This window comes from Rhinopithecus roxellana, chromosome 11, assembly GCF_007565055.1.
Source record: "Rhinopithecus roxellana isolate Shanxi Qingling chromosome 11, ASM756505v1, whole genome shotgun sequence".
NCBI classification, from domain to species: domain Eukaryota; kingdom Metazoa; phylum Chordata; class Mammalia; order Primates; family Cercopithecidae; genus Rhinopithecus; species Rhinopithecus roxellana.
The window spans coordinates 54,208,165-54,232,245 of record NC_044559.1 but is presented as its reverse complement, the minus strand read 5'-3'; the positions used below and the strand labels follow the sequence as shown (position 1 = coordinate 54,232,245).

General features: G+C 36.3%; 1 protein-coding gene across 1 annotated transcript in view; it reads left to right on the top strand.

The window, feature by feature from the left end:
• The window catches only part of CCDC7 (coiled-coil domain containing 7), a 502,976-nt gene that overhangs the window by 194,668 nt on the left and 284,227 nt on the right, over positions 1–24,081 (top strand). The window contains exons 20-21 of the mRNA XM_030940622.1: positions 16,278–16,388; positions 17,087–17,188. Coding sequence (XP_030796482.1) covers positions 16,278–16,388; positions 17,087–17,188 — 213 coding nt within the window. The remainder of the gene's footprint in view (positions 1–16,277; positions 16,389–17,086; positions 17,189–24,081) is intronic.

Here is a 24,081-nt window from a genome sequence, read left to right as displayed (position 1 = left end):
GGCATTTAGTGCTATAAATTTCCCTCTACACACTGCTTTAAATGTGTCCCAGAGATTCTGGTATGTTGTATCTTTGTTCTCATTGGTTTCAAAGAACCTCTTTATTTCTGCTTTCATTTCGTTATGTACCCAGTAGTCATTCAGGAGCAGGTTGTTCAGTTTCCATGTAGTTGAGCGGTTTTGATTGAGTTTCTTAGTCCTGAGTTCTAGTTTGATTGCACTGTGATCTGAGAGACAGTTTGTTATAATTTCTGTTCTTGTACATTTGCTGAGGAGTGCTTTACTTCCAATTATGTGGTGAATTTTGGAATAAGTGCAATGTGGTGCTGAGAAGAATGTATATTCTGTTGATTTGGGGTGGAGAGTTCTATAGATGTCTATTAGGTCCTCTTGGTGCAGAGATGAGTTCAATTCCTGGATATCCTTGTTAACTTTCTGTCTCGTTGATCTGTCTAATGTTGACAGTGGAGTGTTGAAGTCTCCCATTATTATTGTATGGGAGTCTAAGTCTCTTTGTAAGTCTCTAAGGACTTGCTTTATGAATCTGGGTGCTCCTGTATTGGGTGCATATATATTTAGGAGAGTTAGCTCTTCCTGTTGAATTGATCCCTTTACCATTATGTAACGGCCTTCTTTGTCTCTTTTGATCTTTGATAGTTTAAAGTCTGTTTTATCAGAGACTAGGATTGCAACCCCTGCTTTTTTTTGTTCTCCATTTGCTTGGTAGATCTTCCTCCATCCCTTTATTTTGTGCCTATGTATGTCTCTGCATGTGAGATGGGTCTCCTGAATACAGCAGACTGATGGGTCTTGACTCTTTATCCAGTTTGCCAGTCTGTGTCTTTTAATTGGAGCATTTAGTCCATTAACATTTAAGGTTAATATTGTTATGTGTGAACTTGATCCTGCCATTATGATATTAACTGGTTATTTTGCTCGTTATTTGATGCAGTTTCTTCCTAGCCTCGATGGTCTATACATTTTGGCATGTTTTTGCAATGGCTGGTACCGGTTGTTCCTTTCCATGTTTAGGGCTTCCTTCAGGGTCTCTTGTAAGGCAGGCCTGGTGGTGACAAAATCTCTAAGCATTTGCTTATCTGTAAAGGATTTTATTTCTCCTTCACTTATGAAACTTAGTTTGGCTGTATATGAAATTCTGGGTTGAAAATTCTTTTCTTTAAGAACGTTGAATATTGGCCCCCACTCTCTTCTGGCTTGTAGAGTTTCTGCCGAGAGATCTGCTGTTAGTCTGATGGGCTTCCCTTTGTGGGTAACCCGACCTTTCTCTCTGGCTGCCCTTAAGATTTTTTCCTTGATTTCAACTTTGGTGAATCTGGCAATTATGTGTCTTGGAGTTGCTCTTCTGGAGGAGTATCTTTGTGGCATTATCTGTATTTCCTGAATTTGAATGTTGGCCTGCCCTACTAGGTTGGGGAAGTTCTCCTGGATGATATCCTGAGGAGTGTTTTCCAACTTGGTTCCATTTTCCCCCTCACTTTCAGGCACCCCAATCAGATGTAGATTTGGTCTTTTTACATAATCCCATACTTCTTGCAGGCTTTGTTCCTTTCTTTTTCTTCTTTTTTCTTTTGGTTTCTCTTCTCGCTTCATTTCATTCATTTGATCCTCAATCGCTGATACTCTTTCTTCCAGTTGATCGAGTCGGTTACTGAAGCTTGTGCATTTGTCACGTACTTCTCGTGTCATGGTTTTCATGTCTGTCATTTCGTTTATGATCTTCTCTGCATTAATTAGTCTAGCTGTCAATTCTTCCACTCTTTTTTCAAGATTTTTAGTTTCTTTGCGCTGGGTACGTAATTCCTCCTTTAGCTCTGATAAGTTTGATGGACTGAAGCCTTCTTCTCTCATCTCGTCAAAGTCGTTCTCTGACCAGCTTTTATCCATTGCTGGCGATGGGCTGCGCTCCTTTGCAGGGGGAGATGCACTCTTATTTTTGAATTTCCAGCTTTTCTTCCCTGCTTCTTCCCCATCTTTGTGGTTTTATCTGTCTCTGGTCTTTGATGATGGTGACGTACTGATGGGGTTTTGGTATAGGTGTCCTTCCTGTTTGATAGTTTTCCTTCTGACAGTCAGAAGGACTGTCTGTTGGTCTTTTGGAGATTGCTTGAGGTCCACTCCAGACCCTGTTTGCCTGGGTATCAGCAGCAGAGGTTGCCGAAGATAGAATATTGCTGAACAGCGAGTGTACCTGTCTGATTCTTCCTTTGGAAGTTTCCTCTCAGGGGTGTACTCCACCCTGTGAGGTGCGGGATGTCAGACTGCCCCTAGTGGGGGATGTCTCCCAGCTAGGCTACTCAGGGGTCAGGGACCCACCTGAGCAGGCAGTCTGTCCGTTCTCAGATCTCAACCTCCGCGTTGGGAGATCCACGGCTCTCCCCAAAGCTGTCAGAGTCGTTCGCGTCTGCACCGGCCCCCGCTGCTTCCCCTGTTGGTCTTCAGCTGTGCGCTGTCCCCAGAGGTGGAGACTACAGAGACAGGCAGGCTTCCTTGAGCTGCTGTGAGCTCCACCCAGTTCGAGCTTCCCAGGGGCTTTGTTTACCTACTTAAACCTCAGCAATGGTGGTCGCCCCTCCCCAGCCTCGCTGCTGCCTTTGGGATAGATCGCCGCAGACTGCTGTGTTAGCAGTGAGGGAGGCTCCGTGGGCGTGGGACCCTCCTGGCCAGGTGTGGGATATATTCTCCTGGTGTGCCTGTCTGCTTAAAGCGCAGTATTGGGGTGGGAGTTACCCGATTTTCCAGGTGTTGTGTGTCTCAGTTCCCCTGGCTAGGAAAACGGATTCCCTTCCCCTTGCGCTTCCAGGTGAGGCGATGCCTCGCCCTGCTTCAGCTCTCGCTGGTCAGGCTGCAGCAGCTGACCAGCACCGATTTTCCCGCACTCCCTAGTGAGATGACCCCAGTACCTCAGTTGAAAATGCAGAAATCACCGGTCTTCTGTGTCGCTCGCGCTGGGAGTTGGAGACTGGAGCTGTTCCTATTCGGCCATCTTGCTCCGCCCCCTCTGTACCTGTATTTCTTTTGTGAATTCAGGAATTCCTTTTTTATTTAAAAGAATCTTGTCCTTCCAAATGTTTTGTAAAAATTATCCTATACATTCTGAAATTTTATTTTGTTTCACAATTGGATCTTTATTGCAGTTGGATTGTATTTTTGTATTTGATATGTGATAGGGTATATAACCTGATTATGTGAGCTTCATTTATTAAAACATATTTACTATAATGAATATAAATGCCATTTTTAAATATCTTTTCATTTTTATGTATTTCTATTTTAGATTTCTATTCTGTTTTATTGATACAGTTACTGTATCATTGCATACTTTGTTTTTAATACTTTAGTAAGTTTTAATGTCTTTATTTTCACTCTTCTACAACCTGCTTCTCCCTTAGTTGCCTTACCTGAATAAATACTATTAATAACTCTGTCAGATGCTGCTTTAGTCCATCTGTTTTGACATAAGGAAATACTTGAGGCTAGGTTATTTATAAGGAAAAGAGGTCTTATTTTGTCTCATGGTTCTGTAGGCAGTACAAGAAACATGGTGCTGGCATCTGCTTCTGGCGAGGGCCTCAGGGAGCTTCTACTCGTGGAGGAAGGTGAAGTGGGAGCAGATATGTCACACGGTGAGTGTGGGAACGAGAGGGTAATGGGCGAGGTGCTACGCACTTGAACAACCAGATTTCGCCTGAACTGAGTGAGAACTCACTTCTCCCCAAGGGGATGGTGCTAAACTATTCATGAGGGATCCTGCCGTATAATCCAAACATCTCCCACCAGGCGCCCCACTTTCAACACTGAGGATTACATTTCAACATGAGATGTGGAGGGGACCAGTATCCAAACCATATCAGTTATTCAGTCAGAAAACCTTACGAGTTTTTCTTGACTGCTTACTTTCTCTCACAATCCTTATTCAATGCGCTAGAACATTCTTTTCTTTCTTTTATCAAAATATGTAAAAAATTCCACCACTTTTCACCACCTCCACCACTTTCACATTTACCGTCTTAGTTTATTCTATTATTTTTTTTGTTGTCCTGGACTATTACAATAGTTGCTTGATTCCCCCATTTCTAATCTTGATCACATAGCAGCCAGAGTGGTCTTCTTAAAATATAAATCACATTCTCATTCTCTCCAACTACTTTCCAGAGAGCTGCAGGCTTATCATACACATTGTCTGCCTTCCAAGTTATAGCAGTCAACAGTTCTACCAAATGGCATGCTGTTTTTATCTGTTCCTTTGCCTTTTAACAATCAAATGCTAAACCAATGCCACTAATTTTAAATTTATTGATTTAGGTAAGGGTATTCTCAGTGCTTCAAAAGCAGTGTCAAAATTGCAATGCCTTAATATAACTGAAGTTTATGTCTCTCTCATCTAATAGTTTGAGAGTCAGTGGATAAGTTTCTTATCCATAGAGTCATCTGGTTACCTAGACTCCTTCTATCTAGTGGCTACATTCCATAAGGCTTTGGAGTCCTCCATTGCATCTTCCCAACTACTTGGAATGAAAATTTGTAGAGCACGTTTTAGAGGACAGACCTGTGTGTGTGTGTGTGTGTGTGTGTGTGTGTGTGTGTGTGTATGTTGATGACTTTTTCATAGACTTACTGGCCATTTGTATGTCTACTTTTATGAAAAAGTCTGTTTTGGTCATTTGCCCATTTTTAATTGAATTATTTGGATTTTGGTGTTGAATTGCTTGAGTTCATTATATTTTGTTTTTATATTAATTCCTTATCAAATTTATGGTTTCTCTCAATCCATAGATTGCCTTTTCATTTCATTGACTTTTTTCTTTGCTTTGCACAATTTTTTTTTTTTTTTAAGTTCTTCACTACTCTGCAGAGGTTCTACTTATTTTTGCTTTTGTTGCCTGTGATTTTGGTGTCATACCCAGAAAATCAAGAATTATGTCAAGGAGCTTTTCCCCTATGTTTCCTTCCAGACATTTTATGGTGTTATGCTTAAAATTTTAATTCATTGAATTGATTTTTGTGTATGTGTCAAATAAGTGTCCAATTTTATTTTTTGCATGTGGATATCCAATTTTCTCAACCTGATTTATTTAAGGAATTATGTTGTCTTCATTGTGTATTGTTGGCACCCTTGTCAAAGATTAATTGACCATATATGCCTAGGTTTATTACTGGGCTCTTTAACCTGTTTGTTTGACCTATGTGTCTGTTTTATTATTATTATTTTTATTTTATGTGTCTGTTTATATGCCATTACGATACTGTTTAAATTTTGTTTATTATTTGTTTTATTGTACATTGAAATTTATAGCTGTATTTATTATGGGGTATGAAGCAATGTTATGATTTACGAGTATAATGTGGAATACTTAAAGCTAATTAACACATCTATCAGCTCAAATATGAACTTTCTTATAGTGAGAACATTTGAAATTTACTCTCATAGCAATTTTGAAATGTACAATATGCTATTATATTCACCATGCTGTACAGTAGATATCAAAGAAACCTTTATTCCTCATGAATAACTGAGATTTTATACTTTTTGACATCATCTCCTTATTACCCCCACCTACAGCCTCTGCAGCCACCATTCTGCTCTCTTCTTCTATGAGTTCAGTTGTTTTATCTTCCACATAGTGAGGACATGTGGTATTTGTCTTTCTGTGCTTGGCTTATTTCACTTTGCATAGTGTTCTACAATTCTATCCATGTCATTGCAATTGACAGAATTCTATTTTTAAAGGCTACATAGTATTCTACTCTGTCTGTGTGCTACATTTTCTTTATCCATTCATCCATTGATAAACAGGTTGATTCCATTACTTGGCTATCATGAATACTGCTGCCTGCAATGAACAAGGGAGTGCAGACATTTCTTTGACAAACAGGTTTTAAACTTTTGGGTAAATACCCAGAAATGCAATTGCCAGATCATATGGTGATTCTATTTTTAGTGCTTTGAGGAACCTCCATACTGTTTTTAATAGTGGATGTACTAGTTTACATTCCCGCTAACAGTGTACAAGAGTTACCTTTTCTCCATATCCTTACCAACATTTATCTTTGGTATTTTTGATAATAGGCATTCTGACCGATGTGAGATGACACCCATTGTGGTTTTAATTTGCATTTCCTTAATGATTAATGATGTTGAGCTTTAAAAATATATATATATATCTTTTCCATTTTTGTGTCTTCTTTTGAAAAATGTACATTCAGTCCCATGACCCGTTTTTTAAATCGGGTTTTCTATTTTCTTACTATTGAGTTTAGTTCCTTATATATGTTATGTATTAAATCCTTGATGAATGTATGGCTTGTACATGTTTTCTCCTAATTCATAGGTTGTCTCTTCAAATTATTAATAGCTTCCTTTGCTGTGCAGAAACTTTTCAATTTTATGTAATCACACTTGTCTATTTTGCTTTTGTTGCCTGTGCTTTTGGGGTCAAATAAAAAAATTATTACCTATACCAATGCTGTGCAGCTTTTACTTTATGTTTTCTTCTAATAGTTTTACAGTTTCTGGTATTACCTTTAGATTTTAATGTGAGTTTAATTTTTGTAAATGGTGTGAGATAAGGGTTCAATTTAATTCTTTGCTTGTGGGTATCCCATTTTCCTAACGGTATTCATTGAAGACTATCCTTTCCCCATTGTGTATTCTTAGCACCTTTGTTGAAAATCAATTGGCTATATAGGCTGGGTTCATGTCTGCATTTTCTGGCCTGTTCCATTGGTTGGTGTGTCTGCTTTTTTTGCCAGTACCATGCTGTTTTAATTACTGTAGCTTTATAGTGTAGTTTGAAATTGGGTAATAAGATGCCTACAGCATTGTTCTTTTCGTTCGTGATTGCCTTGGCTATTCAGGTTTTTTTTTTTTGTGTGTGTGTGTGTGGTTCCATATGAATTTAAAATTTTTCTGTGTCTGTGAAAAGTGACATTGAAATTTTAATAGGATTGCATTGACACTATAGATTGCTTTGGGTAGTGTGGACATTTTTAAAAATCATGGGATATCTTTCCATTTATTTGTGTCTTCAATTTCTTTCATCAATTGTTTTATCATTTTTAGTGTACCCCTTTGGTCAAACTTTTTTCCTAATTTATTTTTTAAATAACTATTTAAATTAGATCATTCTCTTCATTTCTGTTTTGGATAGTTCATTGTTAATGTATAGAAACACTACTGATTAAGAAGAAGTCAAATTGTCCCTGTTTGCAGATGACATGATTGTATATTTAGAAAACCCCATCATCTCAGCCCAAAATCTCCTTAAGCTGATAAGCAACTTCAGCAAAGTCTCAGGATACAAAATTAATGTGCAAAAATCACAAGCATTCTTATACACCAGTAACAGACAAGCAGAGAGCCAAATCAGGAATGAACTTCCATTCACAATTGCTTCAAAGAGAATCAAATACCTAGGAATCCAGCTTACAAGGGATGTAAAGGACCTCTTCAAGGAGAACTACAAACCACTGCTCAGTGAAATCAAAGAGGACACAAACAAATGGAAGAACATACCATGCTCATGGTTAGGAAGAATCAATATCGTGAAAATGGCCATACTCCCCAAGGTTATTTATAGATTCAATGCCATCCCCATCAAGCTACCAATGAGTTTCTTCACAGAATTGGAAAAAACTGCTTTCAAGTTCATATGGAACCAAAAAAGAGCCCGCATTGCCAAGACAATCCTAAGTCAAAAGGACAAAGCTGGAGGCGTCACGCTACCTGACTTCAAACTATACTACAAGGCTACAGTAACCAAAACAGCATGGTACTGGTACCAAAACAGAGCTATAGACCAATGGAACAGAACAGAGTCCTCAGAAATAATACCGCACATCTACAGCCATCTGATCTTTGACAAACCTGAGAGAAACAAGAAATGGGGAAAGGATTCCCTAATTAATCAATGGTGCTGGGAAAATTGGCTAGCCACAAGTAGAAAGCTGAAACTGGATCCTTTCCTTACCCCTTATACGAAGATTAATTCAAGATGGATTAGAGACTTAAATGTTAGACCTAATACCATAAAAACCCTAGAAGAAAATCTAGGTAGTACCATTCAGGACATAGGCATGGGCAAGGACTTCATGTCGAAAACACCAAAAGCAACGGCAGCAAAAGCCAAAATTGACAAATGGGATCTAATTAAACTAAAGAGCTTTTGCACAGCAAAAGAAACTACCATCCGAGTGAACAGGCAACCTACAGAATGGGAGAAAATTTTTGCAACCTACTCATCTGACAAAGGGCTAATATCCAGAATCTACAAAGAACTCAAACAAATATATGAGAAAAAAACAAACAACCCCATCAAAAAGTGGGGAAAGGATATGAACAGACATTTCTCAAAAGAAGACATTCATACAGCCAACAGACACATGAAAAAATGCTCATCATCACTCGCCATCAGAGAAATGCAAATCAAAACCACAATGAGATACCATCTCACACCAGTTAGAATGGCAATCATTAAGAAGTCAGGAAACAACAGGTGTTGGAGAGGATGTGGAGAAATAGGAACACTTTTACACTGTTGGTGGGATTGTAAACTAATTCAACCATTATGGAAAACAGTATGGCAATTCCTCAAGGATCTAGAACTAAATGTACCATATGACCCAGGCATCCCACTACTGGGTATATACCCAAAGGATTATAAATTATTCTACTACAAAGACACATGCACACGTATGTTTATTGCAGCACTATTCACAATAGCAAAGACTTGGAATCAACCCAAATGTCCATCTGTGACAGACTGGATTAAGAAAATGTGGCACATATACACCATGGAATACTATGCAGCCATAAGAAAGGATGAGTTTGCGTCCTTTGTAGGGACATGGATGCAGCTGGAAACCATCATTCTTAGCAAACTATCACAAGAACAGAAAACCAAACACCACATGTTCTCACTCATAGGTGGGAACTGAACAATGAGATCACTTGGACTCGGGAAGGGGAACATCACGCACTGGGGCCTATTATGGGGAGGGGGGAGGGGGGAGGAGGGAGGGATTGCATTGGGGAGTTATACATGATATAAATGATGAATTGATGGGTGCTGACGAGTTGATGGGTGCAGCACACCAACATGGCATAAGTATACATATGTAACAAACCTGCACGTTATGCACATGTACCCTAGAACTTAAAGTATAATAATAATAAAAAAAAAAAAAAAAAAAAAAAGAACTGCCTGGAACTGCCCATTATCACTGTCGGGGCAGTGGACCATCTTTCCTCTGAAACATCAGCTGATGCCTCTTGAGAGATATTGATTTCCCGCAGAACATTTGCAAGGAAGAAAACCTACAGTGTATTTTTTGGAGCAAAACCAATACTACGTTTGAACAGCTTTGTAGAGCTCTTAACAGACTTCAGCTTCCTTTGGCACATGCTGTTAGGATAATAACAGTAATAAGAATATCAAGATGTATCATCAGAGTCTCTTCTGGGGAATGAGGACCTAGTATGATGTGGCAGATGTTTCTGGATAGTTAAACCAACACTTATCCACAATCGATATCTTTCATGCTCATCTCTTTTTTAGAGGCTAGACAAATTAAATGCTCCCTTTCTCAACCTCCCTTGCAATTAGTGCTGGCCATGTGATGTGGTTCTGGCCAATGAAATAAATCACATGTTCGACCTCTTAATTAGATATCTAGGACTGTAATTGCTGGGTCAAATGGTAACTCTGTGTTTAGTCATTTGAGAAACTGCCAAACTATTTTCTAATGTGTCTGTACTATTTTACATTCCTACCAGCGGTGGATGATGATTCCAATTTCCCCCATCCTTACCAACGCTTAGAATCTTCCATGTCTCTTTCTTCTTCTTCCTTATTAAAAAATTATGAACATTCTAAAAAAAAAAAAAAGAAACACTACTGATTTATGTGTGTTAATTTTGTATTGTGCAACTTTACAGAATTCAACATTTTTTGATGGAGTCATAAGGATTTTTGTGTATAATATTATATTGTTAACAAACAATGATAATTTTATTTCTTCCTGGTCTATTTGTATGCCTGTTATTTCTTTCTCTAGACTAATTTATTTGGTTGGTACTTCTAGTACTAATGCTGAATAGAAGTGGTGAGAGTGGGCATTCTTGTCTTGTCCAGATCTTAGAGGAAAGGCTTTCAATTTTTAACTGTCGATTATAATGTTACCTGAGGGCTTGTCATATATGGCCTTTATTGTGTTTACATACATTCCTTCTAAATGTAATTTGGTGAGAGTTTTTTTTTTTTAATCATGAAAGGATGTTGAATTTGGTCAAATGCCTCTTCTGCGTCTATTGAGATGATCATGTGCTTTAGTCTGTTAATGTGATATATCACATTTATTGATTTGTACATATTGAACCTTCTATGCATCCCTAGGGTAAATCTCACTTGACCTTGATAGGTGATACCTTTAATGTGTTGTTGAATTTGGTTTGATAGTATTTTGTTAAGGATCTTTCCATCTATGTTCAGCAAGGATATTGGTCAGTAATTTTTTTCTTGTAATGTCCTTATCTGGTTTTGGTATTAGGGTAGTGGTGGTCTAGTAAACTGAAGTTGGAAGTATTCCCTCATTTTCAATTTTTTGGAACAGTTTAAGAAAGATTGGTATTAATTCTTTTTTAAATTCTTGGTATAATTGAGCACAGAAGCTCCAAGATCCAGGACTTTTCTTTCATGGTAGAGTTTTTCTTACTGACTTAATCTCATTACTAATTATTGGTCTGTTCAGATTTTCCATTTTTTACTGATTTAGTCTTGCTTGGTTGTATGTTTCTAGGAATTTATTCATTTTTCTTGGTTATCCAGTTATTGACATGTAATTGTTTATAGTAGTCTCTTTTGATTTTTTTGGTCTTTATGTTACATCAGTTGTAATATCTCCTTTTGTGATTTTATTTGAGTCTTTTTAAAATTTAGTCTACCTAAAGGTTTTTAAAACTTTACCATTTCAAAGAATCAAGTCTTAGTTTCATTGTTCTTTTGTATTGAATTTTAGTCTCTATTTCATTTATTTCTGCTCTAATCTTCATTATTTCCTTTTTCTGCTAACTTTGGCTTAGTTCGTTCTTCTTTTTTCTGGTTCCCTGAGGAATAATGTTAAATTGTTTATTTGACATCTTTCGTCTTTTTTGATATAGACATTTATTGATGTAAACTTTTCTCTTAGAACTGCTTTTGCCATATTCCATATCCCCTAAGTTTTGGTATGTTGTATTTTCAGTTTCATTTGTTTCAGCTTATGTTTTAATTTTCCTTTTAGTTTCTTTATTAACACATTGGTTTCCAGGACCATATTTCATTTCCATGTATTTGTGAATTTTCTAAAATTTATTCTGCTATTGATTTCTAGTTTCATATCATTGTGGTGAGAAAAGATATTTGATATGATTTGAATCTTCTTAAATTTGCAAAGGATTTTTGTGCCTTATGTGTGATCTTTTCCAGAGAATGACTGCGTGTGCTTGAGAAGAATGTGCATTCTAGTGCTGTTGAATGGAATATTCTGTATATATCTACTCGGTTCACTTGATCTAACGTATAGTTTAAGTCCAATGTTTCCTTATTAATGTTCCGTCTGTATGATCTGTCCATTGTTGAAAGTGGAGTATTAAAGTTCTCTGCTATTATTGTATTACAGTTGTTTTTCCCTTCAGACATTTAATATTTGCTTTATGTTTTTAGATTCTCCAGTATTTGCAGCATGTATATATTTACAAGTGTTACATTCTTTTGATGAATTGACCCCTTTATCATTATATTGTATGCTTCTTTGTCCCTTTTTACAGTTTTTGACTGGAAGTTTATTTTTTTGATATAAGTATAGTGACCTCTGCTCTCTTTTGGTTTCCTGGGGAGATAACTACTGAATATTGGCAAGTTTAAAAGTCACCTTTTTGTTCTTGTGGTCTAGGAGACTCAGGAGTTCAGAGCTCTGTCAGCTCCCACAGGTAGGTGATTTGAGAGTCAGTTTCTTGGGTGAAGGCTACAAAAGTCGGGGTTCTTGATGTGTGTATAAACTACAAGAGAGAGAGTCCTCAGATCTGGATTTATTGCTGGAGGAAGCCAGGGAGAATATGCGGGGGTGCTCACTGTTTTGTTCAAGCAAGCAGAAGTCTCACACCCTCCTAGCAGTTGGGGAGACTTTTGGTCTGGAGTTGTCTTTGAAGCAAGCCAGAGAAGCAGGTGCAGGGAGTAGGCACTTTTTCCTTTTTGATATATATATTTATATCAAATATATATGGATATATTTCCATAGATATGCAATATATATGGGTACTATATATATGAAATATATATATGGGTACTATATATGTATATGAAATTGTGTATATGGGTACCATATATATGTGTATGAAATATATATATGGGTACTATATATGTGTATGAAATATATATATGGGTACCAAGCCATATATGGTATATATATGATACAAGCCCTTAGTTCTTGGAAAGAAGCTTGTAGTAGGGGCTTCCTTCCTTATTATAAGGTGCTGTTCTCAATGTGGGGTTAGTACAGGGAGTGGGGTTAGTGCAGGGAGTCCTTTTCCCATTGCTTATTTTTGTTAGATAGATAAAGCAAATGTTAGAGCTAAAGAGAGAGATAGACCCCAATACAATAATAGCTAGATTTCAGCACTCCGCTTATAACATTGAACAGATCTCCCAGACAAAAAATCAACAAAGGAACTTCGAAGTTAATCTGCACTATAAATTGGGTTAGTAGATATTTAAAGAATATTTTATTTATTGGTTGCAGAATATACATATTTCTCAGCACATGGATCATTCTGATCTGTATGATATTCATTACTGGGTTGATCCAAAATAATTGTAAATTAAGATCAATTTTTATAATTTATATGCTGTGTCAGTTAGAAAATATAGCCCCAAATTCTCTGAGGCTTCTTCCAGTTAGGAAATGGGGTCTACCCAACCTCCTGTGGGTTTAGCTGGCTTATATTCATTTTTGTTAATAGAATAGATAGAAGTGATGCCATGAGGTGTCTGCCTGGCTCTTGGCACACAGTCTCTGAAAGATTTATCTTAAGATATTTTGTCTCAGAATCCAGCTGCCATTCCATGAGAAGCTCAAGGCAAAGGAAGGCCCCATGTAGGTTCTCTGGTTAACAGCTTTAGCTGAGGCAGACATGTGAATGAGTGATTAAACCCCTAGATAATGGTGTCATTTGAAGCAAAAAACATTTAATTTTGAAGTTCAATTTATCTATATTTTCTTTTGTTAACTTGTGCTTTTGGTGTCATATCTAAGAAACCATTGCCTAAAGCAAAATCACAAAAAGTTACCTCTCTATTTTTTATAAAGGGTTTTATAGTTTTAACTCTTAATATTTATGTCTGCAGTCCACTTTGAGTTGCCTATAGTGTGAAATGAGGGTTCATGTTTATCCTTTTACCTCTAGATATTCAGTTCCCAGCACTAGTTGTTGAAAATACTATTTTCTCCCCACTGAATTTTCTTAGTGCTCTTGTAGAAAAAATTGCTTGGCCATAAATGTAAGGGTTTATTTCTGAACTCTCAATTCTATTCCATTTATGTATATCCTTTGCTTATGCCAGTGTCACACTCCTGATTATTGAAATTTTGTACTAAGTTTTTAAATTGGGCGTGAAAGGCCTCCATATAGTTTTTTCTCATTTAAGATTGTTTTGGTTGTTCCTGGATGTCTTAAATTTACATATAAGTTTTAGTGTTGCCTTTTCAATTTCTCCAAAAAAAACCACTAATTGGTATTTTAATAGGGATTAAGTCAATCTGTAAATCAGTTGGAATGTATTATCCTTTTAACAATATTGTCTAACAGTACATAACCACAGGATGTCTTCTCATTTATCATATATTCATCAGTTACTTTCAATGATTCTTTGTATTTTTAGTATACAGGCCTTTATACTTAATTTTTAAAAAGTCATTCTTTAACTGTTTTATTTTGATACTATTGTTAATTTTCAAACTGTTAATTGCTAGTATATAGAAATACAAGTGAGTTTTGTATATTGATCTTATAATTTGAAATCTTCACTAAATTGATTTCTTCTAATAGGTTTATTTTTTCCTCTTTGGGAGGTGTTTATGTGTGTATAGGTGTTTCTTAAATTTCTTTATAAAACATTTGTAAGTTGAGAGTTTTACTTCTTCCTTTTCAATCCAGATACATTTTATTTCTTTTCTTTTTTCTGGGAGGGGGCGTCTCATTTCTTTGGCTAGAAACTCCATCGTACTTTTAAACAGAAGTGATGAGACACCCTTATCTTGTTTTTGACTTTAGTGGGAAAGCATTAACCATTAAGTTTGATGCTAGCTATGAAATTCCCTTTCATTTTCAGTTTGTTGAGTATTTTTCTAAAGAAAGGATTTGGAGTTTGCTTTTTTTCAGACTATTGAGATGATTATAAAGGGAATCATTTTTAAATATCATTTAGTATATCAATTGATTTTCAGTTATTAAACCAAGCCAGCATGGGATTGTTAATTTTTGCTCTTGTTTTCTTATTCTTTCTTTTATTTATATAAATAAATATATATATATTCTTTCTGCTTACTTCAATTTAATGTCCTTTTCTTTTTCTAGCTTATAAAATGGAAGTTTTGTTGACTGTGGTCTCTTTTCTTTCTCAGTGTAAGTTTGCAGTTGGAAAATTCCTCTAAGCATCACTTTAGCTGCATCCCATAAGCTTACATGTGATGTGTTTTTGTTTTTCTTCATCTCGACCTATTTTCTAGTGTCCCTTATGATTTTTTCCTTGACCCATTGGTCGTTTAGGAGTGTGTTGTTTAAATTCCAGTTATTTGTGAATTCCTCAAATCTCCTCCTGTTATTGACTTCTAATGTCAGTTCATATAGATTGAAGAACACCTTTTGTATGAGTTTAATACTATTAAATTTATCAAGGCTTGAGTTATGGCCTAACATATTGCATATCTTAGAGATTTCCAAGTATATTTTAGAGCAACATGCATTTGTCTGTTGGGTGGAGTCTTCTATGGGTATCTATAGACTTCCAATGAGCTCTACTTAGTGTATTGTATTCTTCAATTCCATTTTCTTCTTGATCTAATGCTTAGTTGTTCAATCTGTTATTTAAAATGGGATATTGAAGTCTCCACCTATGATAGTTGTAGTATCTATCTGTAATTGCTATTGATTGGGCATGAAAGATCACATATAGGATTTTAACCTGGAGCTGGGCTCCTCAATTTGCACAGACACACTGGGCTCCTCAGTTTGCACGTGCGTGTGCACACACACACACACACACACATATTCATGCACACATATTCTTATGTACACAAACATGCGTATACATACAAATGAACATATTTAGAAATCAGGAGTTCTCATGAACATCTTCAATTCCAGTTTATCCTCTCAGGTCTTATTCTTGCCTTCCTTCATTTTGTAAGTATTTGTTTTCTTTCCCACAGTGTAAACCTGACTGAACATTACTGACACATGTACTCATTTGCTTTATCCTCTAATGCTACTCAATTTGTTTTAGAATTGCTTAGCTCATAGCACTAGAAAAACAAATTTACTAAAATATTTTGTGATTTTATTTGCACCCCACTCTCTTGACCAAGACTAATATTTGTCAAATTTTTATTCACAGGTTACTTGAATTAATGCTTTGCTTTTTTCCTCAGTGGGTTCACTTATTTCTTTGAGTTATAGTTTCCCTTTCTAATTCTATTGATTTAGCTGTGTATGTGTATATATATACACACATATATAGGAATTATGCATTAACTTACTTCCCAAAGTGAAAAATATGTAAAAGGTATACTTAGAACAGTTTCATTCCTCCCATATCTCTTCCCTCCTTTGTATTTCTCCAGTAAAGGTAACCATGTATGTTGTTTTCCGATTTGTTTTTCTTGTATTACATTTCATGAAGGCAATTTTCTGTCTATTTCAATATTTTTCTTCATCTCTCCTTCATTCTTATCTAAAAGGTAGCATTCTAGATATGCATTTTTCTATTTTCATTTATTTGCCTTCTGCCTACTTAACATTATGCCTGGAAATAATGAAACAGCAACATACACCTATTAAAACTTCTCACAATTTTCATGTGAGATCTATCTCAATGGTAATTTACTCATCACTTTATGAGAATGAGAGAAAATGCTGCTGTGTACATGTTTAAAATGTGAAATTTGGAGATTTCACAATAGATCTCTTTCTCTATTTGGTAGACTAAATGAATCTTTTTATGTAGCTTACAGTGAAGTTCCGGATGAAAATCTTATGGTTGAAAATAAAGATTCAGTAACAAAAGTCCAAGTAGAACAAACGAAACATAGAACTTCTAGTATGGAAAGACGCAAGTGTAAGTATAATAATTATAGATATCTTTACACTATTTTATTTTATTTTTATTTTTTGAGATGGAGTCTCGCCCTATCACCCAGGGTGGAGACTGTGGTGCGATCTTGGCTCACAGCAACCTTCACCTCCCAGGGTCAAGCGATTCTTCTGCCACAGCCTCTTGAGTAACTGGGATTACAGGTGCACACCACCACACTGGCTAATTTTTGTATTTTTAGTAGAGACTGGGTTTCACCCTGTTGGTCAGGCTAGTCTCAAACTCCTGACCTCATGATTCACCTGCCTTGGCCTCCGAAAGTGCTGGGATTACAGGCATGAGCCACTGCTCCTGGCCCTTTACACTATTTTAAGTTAACTCATCAGAAGGTCTTTTTTCTTTGGGTCATGAATATTTGAACATATAATTTGTAGACATTTTATACTTTGACCTAAATGTTAATACTGCAAAATAACTAGAGAGCTAAAGTGAAAGCTTTGATACCTTTTGATTGGTATTTGCATAGTCAGTGACTACTATGTAACAAGATTGCCTACACATGAGAATTTTCTGCTTCACGTCCACGGTCTGTTTTAACGAATAGCTAGCTCACTGCTATAACTTCCTAGTCCTATTCCATTAATTTTACACGAATAAGAGGAAGTATTGCTGATTACTTGACGTATACAGAAGTTTTATCATAGATCTGTTTTTCTGTTTAGCGACTCTTACAACCCCACAATCGCCTGAGGACATGGTTTTAGTTTCAAGAAGCCAATCTGAAACTAAAAATCTTGAAACTACCGGAAATGAGAGTTTTCATTGTAAGTAAGTTTAAAATGTTATAAAATTATTTTCAATTATATTCAACAGCTCTTTTTATGGTTCATGAATGTATCTACAACTTTTTTTTGTAATTATTTTGTATATACTTCTAGATCTATACTGGTCTGTACAATGACTGAATTAGATGTGTTAGTTTTTCCACTATGATTGTGAATTTCCTTGTTCCTTTTTATAATAATGTCAGGTTTTACTTTATATCTTATGACATTTTATTATTAATGTGTGTATAAATTTAAAATTAACAATCTTACTGGAAGAAATAAACTTTTGTCCTAATGAAGGGATCTGCTTTATCATTTTTATAGCTTTTGTTTGTTTGCCTTAAAAACTATCATGTCTCCCTATAATCCCAGCACTTTGGGAGGTAAAGGCTTCTCTTGAAGCCAGGAATTCAAGACCTGACTGGGCAATGAAGTGAGACCCTCATCGCCACAAAAACAAAACAAAACCCAAAACAAACAAACAAAAAAAAAACCTATCACATCTGCTATTAATGTAAATCGACCAACTTTCTTCTGATTGGTGTTCACATGATACATTTTATTTTTCATCTTGGTAACTTAACATTCCTGTTTCTTTGTGGTTTTTTTTTTTTTCTGTATCTCTTGTATGAAGCTTATAGTTGTATATTTTTCAAATTCGGTCTAATATTTTTTATCTTTTAATTAGCTCTCATAAAACACATTTAGTCTTATTATTGATATTTCTATGTTTAAGTATACCATTTTCTTTGTCCTTCCTATTTTATCTGCCTGATAAGTTTCTTTTAGTCTCCTTTATGCTCTATTACTTAATATCATTACATACTTTTTCCTTGGACAAATGATACCAAATATTTTAAACTTTATTCTAAAGATACCTCTGTGTATGTATCTAAAAAGTAGCATAAAGCTTATACTTCAACTGGATGGTGTCTATTAATAGTTTATTACCACAAAGTGTGATGTGCTTATATCATGTGAAGTGAGACAGTATTATTGAGTCATTAGCATATATTGCAAGTCTAGTACTTACACCACAGATCTGGTTTTCATTTAGTTCTTAAAAAGATTTTCTTATTGTATCCTAGAGTATGGGTGAAGAATTAGATGAAAATATTTTGCCTGACACTTAGAGCTGTTAGAAGAAAAAGACTCAGCAGTAAATATAATGATGAATATTATTAAGTAATTTTTAATTAAAGTTAATTTTGAATAAATTAAGCAGAATTTGGTTTATGGATGTGTATCATGTTAGGACTGTACAAACATTCATTAAATTGTGCTATTTAAAGTAGTATTTATTTCTTGATTTCCTTTAATTTTTTGTTTGTTCTGACATTTACTAAGAGAGGCATGTTGAATTCTCCTCCTATTATTTTGGATTTATCTATTTCTTCTTGTAGTTTTGTCTTCTTTTTAAATGCTGCTTATGTTATTGGTGCATGTGTATAAAAATTCTGTATTTCTGGCAAACTCAACTTTTTCATTTTATGAAAGGAACCATCTGAATCTCTGGTAAGGTCATTTGCCTTAAATCCTATTGTGTCTGACATTGACATACTATGGTGATTTTTGTTAGTGTATGTGTGGTGTATCTCTTTTCATCTACTTGTTTTCTATATTTCTGGATTTTTATAATTTACTGACATGGCTTATAAATCACTTAGTTAGATTTTTTTTTTTTTTTACAAATCCAGTGTGAATGTCTTTTTGTATTCCTAGATATGTTTGAATGTTTTAATTTAAAATTATTATAATTATTGACATATTTGGATTTAAATATTTTGAGATGCTTTTTGTTTTTTCTACCCAATCCATGTTTACTTTTCTTTAATTTATTTCTTTATGTTGGAATCTTTTTTAATTCATTCTGATTTTTTAAAAATTTTTTTTTTGAGATGGAGTCTCGCTCTGTTGCCCAGGCTGGAGTGCAATGGCCGGATCTCAGCTCACTGCAAGCTCTGCCTCCCCGGTTTACGCCATTCTCCTGCCTCAGCCTCCCGAGTAGCTGGGACTACAGGCGCCCGCCACCACGCCCGGCTAGTTTTTTTGTATTTTTTTTAGTAGAGATGGGGTTTCACCGTGTTAGCCAGGATGGTCTCAATCTCCTGACCTCGTGATCCGCCCGTCTCAGCCTCCCAAAGTGCTGGGATTACAGGCTTGAGCCACCGCGCCCAGCCTTCATTCTGATTTTTAAATCAATTATATCTGTTTTAAAATGTTTAAACTTTTAAAAAAGGGTTAATACTCTTAGAAAAATAAAATTGACTTTCAACTTTTTAAGTGTATGTAGTATATGAAGTAATAGAGTGTTTCTACATCCTTGCAGTAAAAACACTTTCATGATTTTTACATGTAACTTCATAGTTTATTTTGAAAATTAATTGGTCTTTTTTGTCATTTAATTGAATTGTGGTCATTTGCTTAAATTTTTATAAAAATGAATGGAAACTTTGATTTCTGGTATATTTTTAACAATTCAGAGGGTTCACAATAAAGCATTGTCACTTTTTATTATAGTCTAAGCCTCTCTTCCTTTTTATTTAAGATTTTAATTTATAATTGACATAATAATTGTACATATTCATGGGGTACAATATGGTGTTTTAGTCCATGTATACATAGTATAATGATTGAATCAGGGAAATTGCCATATATATCACTAGAAGAATTGATCATTTTTATGGTAATAACATTCAAAATCTTCCTGTCTAGCTATCTTGAATTATACACAATAATGTTATTTGCTATAGTACCCTACTGTGTAGCAGAACACTCAAACTTATTCTTCATGTCTGACTGTAACTGTGTACCCATTAACAAGCCACTTGCAGTGCCTCCTCCCCTAACCCCTCCACAGCCTCTGATAAGCACTATTCTACTCTGTATTTCTATAAAATCAACTTTGTAAGATTCCACATACAAGTGAGATCATACGGAGTTTGTCTTTCTTGCCTGGCTTGCACTTAACATAATGTCCTCTAGGTTCATCCATGTTGTTGCAAATGACAGGACACCATTTCTGTTTTATGGCTGGTGGTATGGTTTGGCTATGTCCCCACCCGAATCTCTTCTTGAATTGTACTCCTATAATTTCCACATGTTGTGGGAGGGACCTGGTGGGAGATAATGAACAAGAGGGTGATTTCCCCCATAATGCTGCTAGTGAGTAAGTCTCTTGAGATCTGATGGTTTTATAAGGGGTTTCTGCTTTCACTTCTTCCTCATTCTCTTCTCTTGGCTGCCACCATGTGAGACGTGCCTTTCACCTTCCAACATGATTGTAAGGCCTCTCCAGTCATATGAAACTGTAAGTCCATTAAACCTCTTTCTTTTGTAAATTGCCCAGTTACAGATCTGTCATTAGCAGCAGCATGAAAATGTACTAATACAGCTGGATAGTATTCATTGCAGAACCATGAGCCAATTAAACCTGTTTTCTTTGCAAATTACCCAGTTTCAGGTATTTTTTTTATTAGCAATGTGGAAGCAGACTAATACAAATCTGATTTTTAAAATGGGCTAAAGATGTGAATAGATATTTCTCAAAAGAAGACATACAAATGGCCAACAAATATATGAAAAAATGTTCAATGTCGCTAATCATCAGAGAAATTCAAATCAGAACCACAATGAGATATCACTTAATCCATGTCAGAATGGCTATTATAAAAATGACAAAAATAACAAAATCTTTCAAGGATATGGAGAAAAGGGAACTCATACACTGTTTGTGGGTATATAAATTAGTGTAAACACTGTGGAAATCAGTATGTTTTTTGTCCTTTGTTCTGTTAATGTGATGTGTCACATTTATTTGTTTGTGGATGTTGAACCATCTTTAATTCCCTGATATGAATCCCACTCGATCATGGTAAATGATCTTTTTAATGTGTTGCTAAATTTGGTGTGTTAGTCTTTTGTTGAAAATATCTGCATACATTTTCATCAGTGATATTGACCCATAGTTTTATTTTCTGTTGAGTCCACGTCTGTTTTTTTTTAATCAGAGTAATGCTGGCCTTGTAGAATGTGCTTGAAAATATTCGTTCCTCTTCAAGTTTTTGGGATAGTTTGAATGGAACTGGCATTAGTTCTTTAAATTTTGGTAGCAGTCAGCAGTGCATCAGGGTTCCTGGACTTTTCTTTGATGGAAAGCTTCTAATTATTGCCTTTGATTTTGTTTCTCATTATTGGTGTGTTGAGATTTTCTGTTTCTTCACGATTCAATCTTGGTAACTTGGCGTGTGTCCAATAATTTATCCATTTCCTCTGGGTTTTGCAATTTGTTCACATATAGTTGTTTGTAGTAGCCTCTTATGATTCTTTGTATTTCTGTGACATCAGCTATAATGTTACCCTTTTCTTCTTTTGTTTTAGTTATTTGAATTTCCTCACTTCTATTTTTAGTCTATCTAAAAGTTTGTCAATTTTGTTTATCTTTTCAAAGTACAGCTCTTCGTTTTGTTCATCTTTTATATTTTTTAAATCTTTCTTGTTTATTTCTGCTCTGATTTTATTAGTTTGTTCCTTCTACTTATTTTGGGATTGTTCTTTATTTTGGTTCTTTGAGGAGTAATTTTAGGTTGTTTATTTGAGTTCTTTCTACTTTTATTCATGTAGGTAGTTTATTGCTATTAACTTTATTTTAGGGCTTTTTTTTCCTATATTACATAGGTTTTGGTATATTGTATTTCCATTTTTCATTTGTCTCAAGGAATTTTTAAATTAAAACCTTTCTTTCCGTTGATGCATTGTTTTTTTTCATGAACATGTTGTGTAGTTTTCATTTATTTGAACAGTTTCCAAAGTTCCTTCTGTTATTGATTCATAGTTTTATTCCATTGTAATCATAAAAGATACTTCATATGATTTCAATTAAAACATTTTTAAAAGTGGTTTTGGGGGGCGGAGCAAGATGGCCAAATAGGAACAGCTCCAGTCTCCAACTCCCAGCGCGAGCGACACAGAAGACTGGTGATTTCTGCATTTTCGACTGAGGTACTGGGGTCATCTCACTGGGGAGTGCTGGACAATCAGGTGCTGGTCAGCTGCTGCAGCCCGACCAGCGAGAGCTGAAGCAGGGCGAGGCATCGCCTCACCTGGGAAGCGCAAGGAGGAAGGGAATCGCTTTTCCTAGCCAGGGGAACTGAGACACACAACACCTGGAGAATCGGGTAACTCCCACCCCAATATTGCGCTTTAAGCAAACGGGCATACCAGGAGAATATATCCCACACCTGGCCGGGAGGGTCCCACGCCCACGGAGCCTCCCTCATTGCCAACACAGCAGTCTGCGATCTAACCGAAACGGCAGCAGCGAGGCTGGGGGAGGGGCGCCCGCCATTGCTGAGGCTTAAGTAGGTAAACAAAGCCGCTGGGAAGCTCGAACTGGGTGGAGCTCACAGCAGCTCAAGGAAACCTGCCTGTCTCTGTAGACTCCACCTCTGGGGACAGGACACAGCTAAAAAAAAAAAAAAAAAAAAAAAAAAACAACAACAAAAAGGCAGCAGAACCTCTGCAGACACAAACGACCCTGTCTGACAGCTTTGAAGAGAGCAGTGGATCTCCCAACACGGAGGTTGAGATCTGAGAAGGGACAGACTGCTCAAGTGGGTCCCTGACCCCTGAGTAGCCTAACTGGGAGACATCCCCCACTAGGGGCAGTCTGACATGCCACACCTCACAGGGTGGAGTACACTCCTGAGAGGAAGCTTCCAAAGTAAGAATCAGACAGGTACATTCGCTGTTCAGCAATACTCTATCTTCTGCAACCTCTGCTGCTGATACCCAGGCAAACAGGGTCTGGAGTGGACCTCAAGCAATCTCCAACAGACCTGCAGCTGAGGGTCCTGACTGTCAGAAGGAAAAATATCAAACAGGAAGGACACCTATACCAAAACCCCATCAGTACGTCACCATCATCAAAGACCAGAGACAGATAAAACCACAAAGATGGGGAAAAAGCAGGGCGGAAAAGCTGGAAATTCAAAAATAAGAGTGCATCTCCCCCTGCAAAGGAGCGCAGCCCATCACCAGCAATGGATCAAAGCTGGTCAGAGAATGACTTTGACGAGATGAGAGAAGAAGGCTTCAGTCCATCAAACTTCTCAGAGCTAAAGGAGGAAGTACGTACCCAGCACAAAGAAACTAAAAATCTTGAAAAAAGAGTGGAAGAATTGACAGCTAGACTAATTAATGCAGAGAAGGTCATAAACGAAATGACAGAGATGAAAACCGTGACACGAGAAATACGTGACAAATGCACAAGCTTCAGTAACCGACTCGATCAACTGGAAGAAAGAGTATCAGCGATTGAGGATCAAATGAATGAAATGAAGCGAGAAGAGAAACCAAAAGAAAAAAGAAGAAAAAGAAAGGAACAAAGCCTGCAAGAAGTATGGGATTATGTAAAAAGACCAAATCTACGTCTGATTGGGGTTCCTGAAAGTGAGGGGGAAAATGGAACCAAGTTGGAAAACACTCTTCAGGATATCATCCAGGAGAACGTCCCCAACCTAGTAGGGCAGGCCAACATTCAAATTCAGGAAATACAAAGAACGCCACAAAGATACTCCTCCAGAAGAGCAACTCCAAGACACATAATTGCCAGATTCACCAAAGTTGAAATGAAGGAAAAAATCTTAAGGGCAGCCAGAGAGAAAGGTCGGGTTACTCACAAAGGGAAGCCCATCAGACTAACAGCAGATCTCTCGGCAGAAACTCTACAAGCCCAAAGAGAGTGGGGCCAATATTTAACGTTCTTAAAGAAAAGAATTTTCAACCCAGAATTTCATATCCAGCCAAACTAAGTTTCATAAGTGAAGGAGAAATAAAATCCTTTACAGATAAGCAAATGCTTAGAGATTTTGTCACCACCAGGCCTGCCT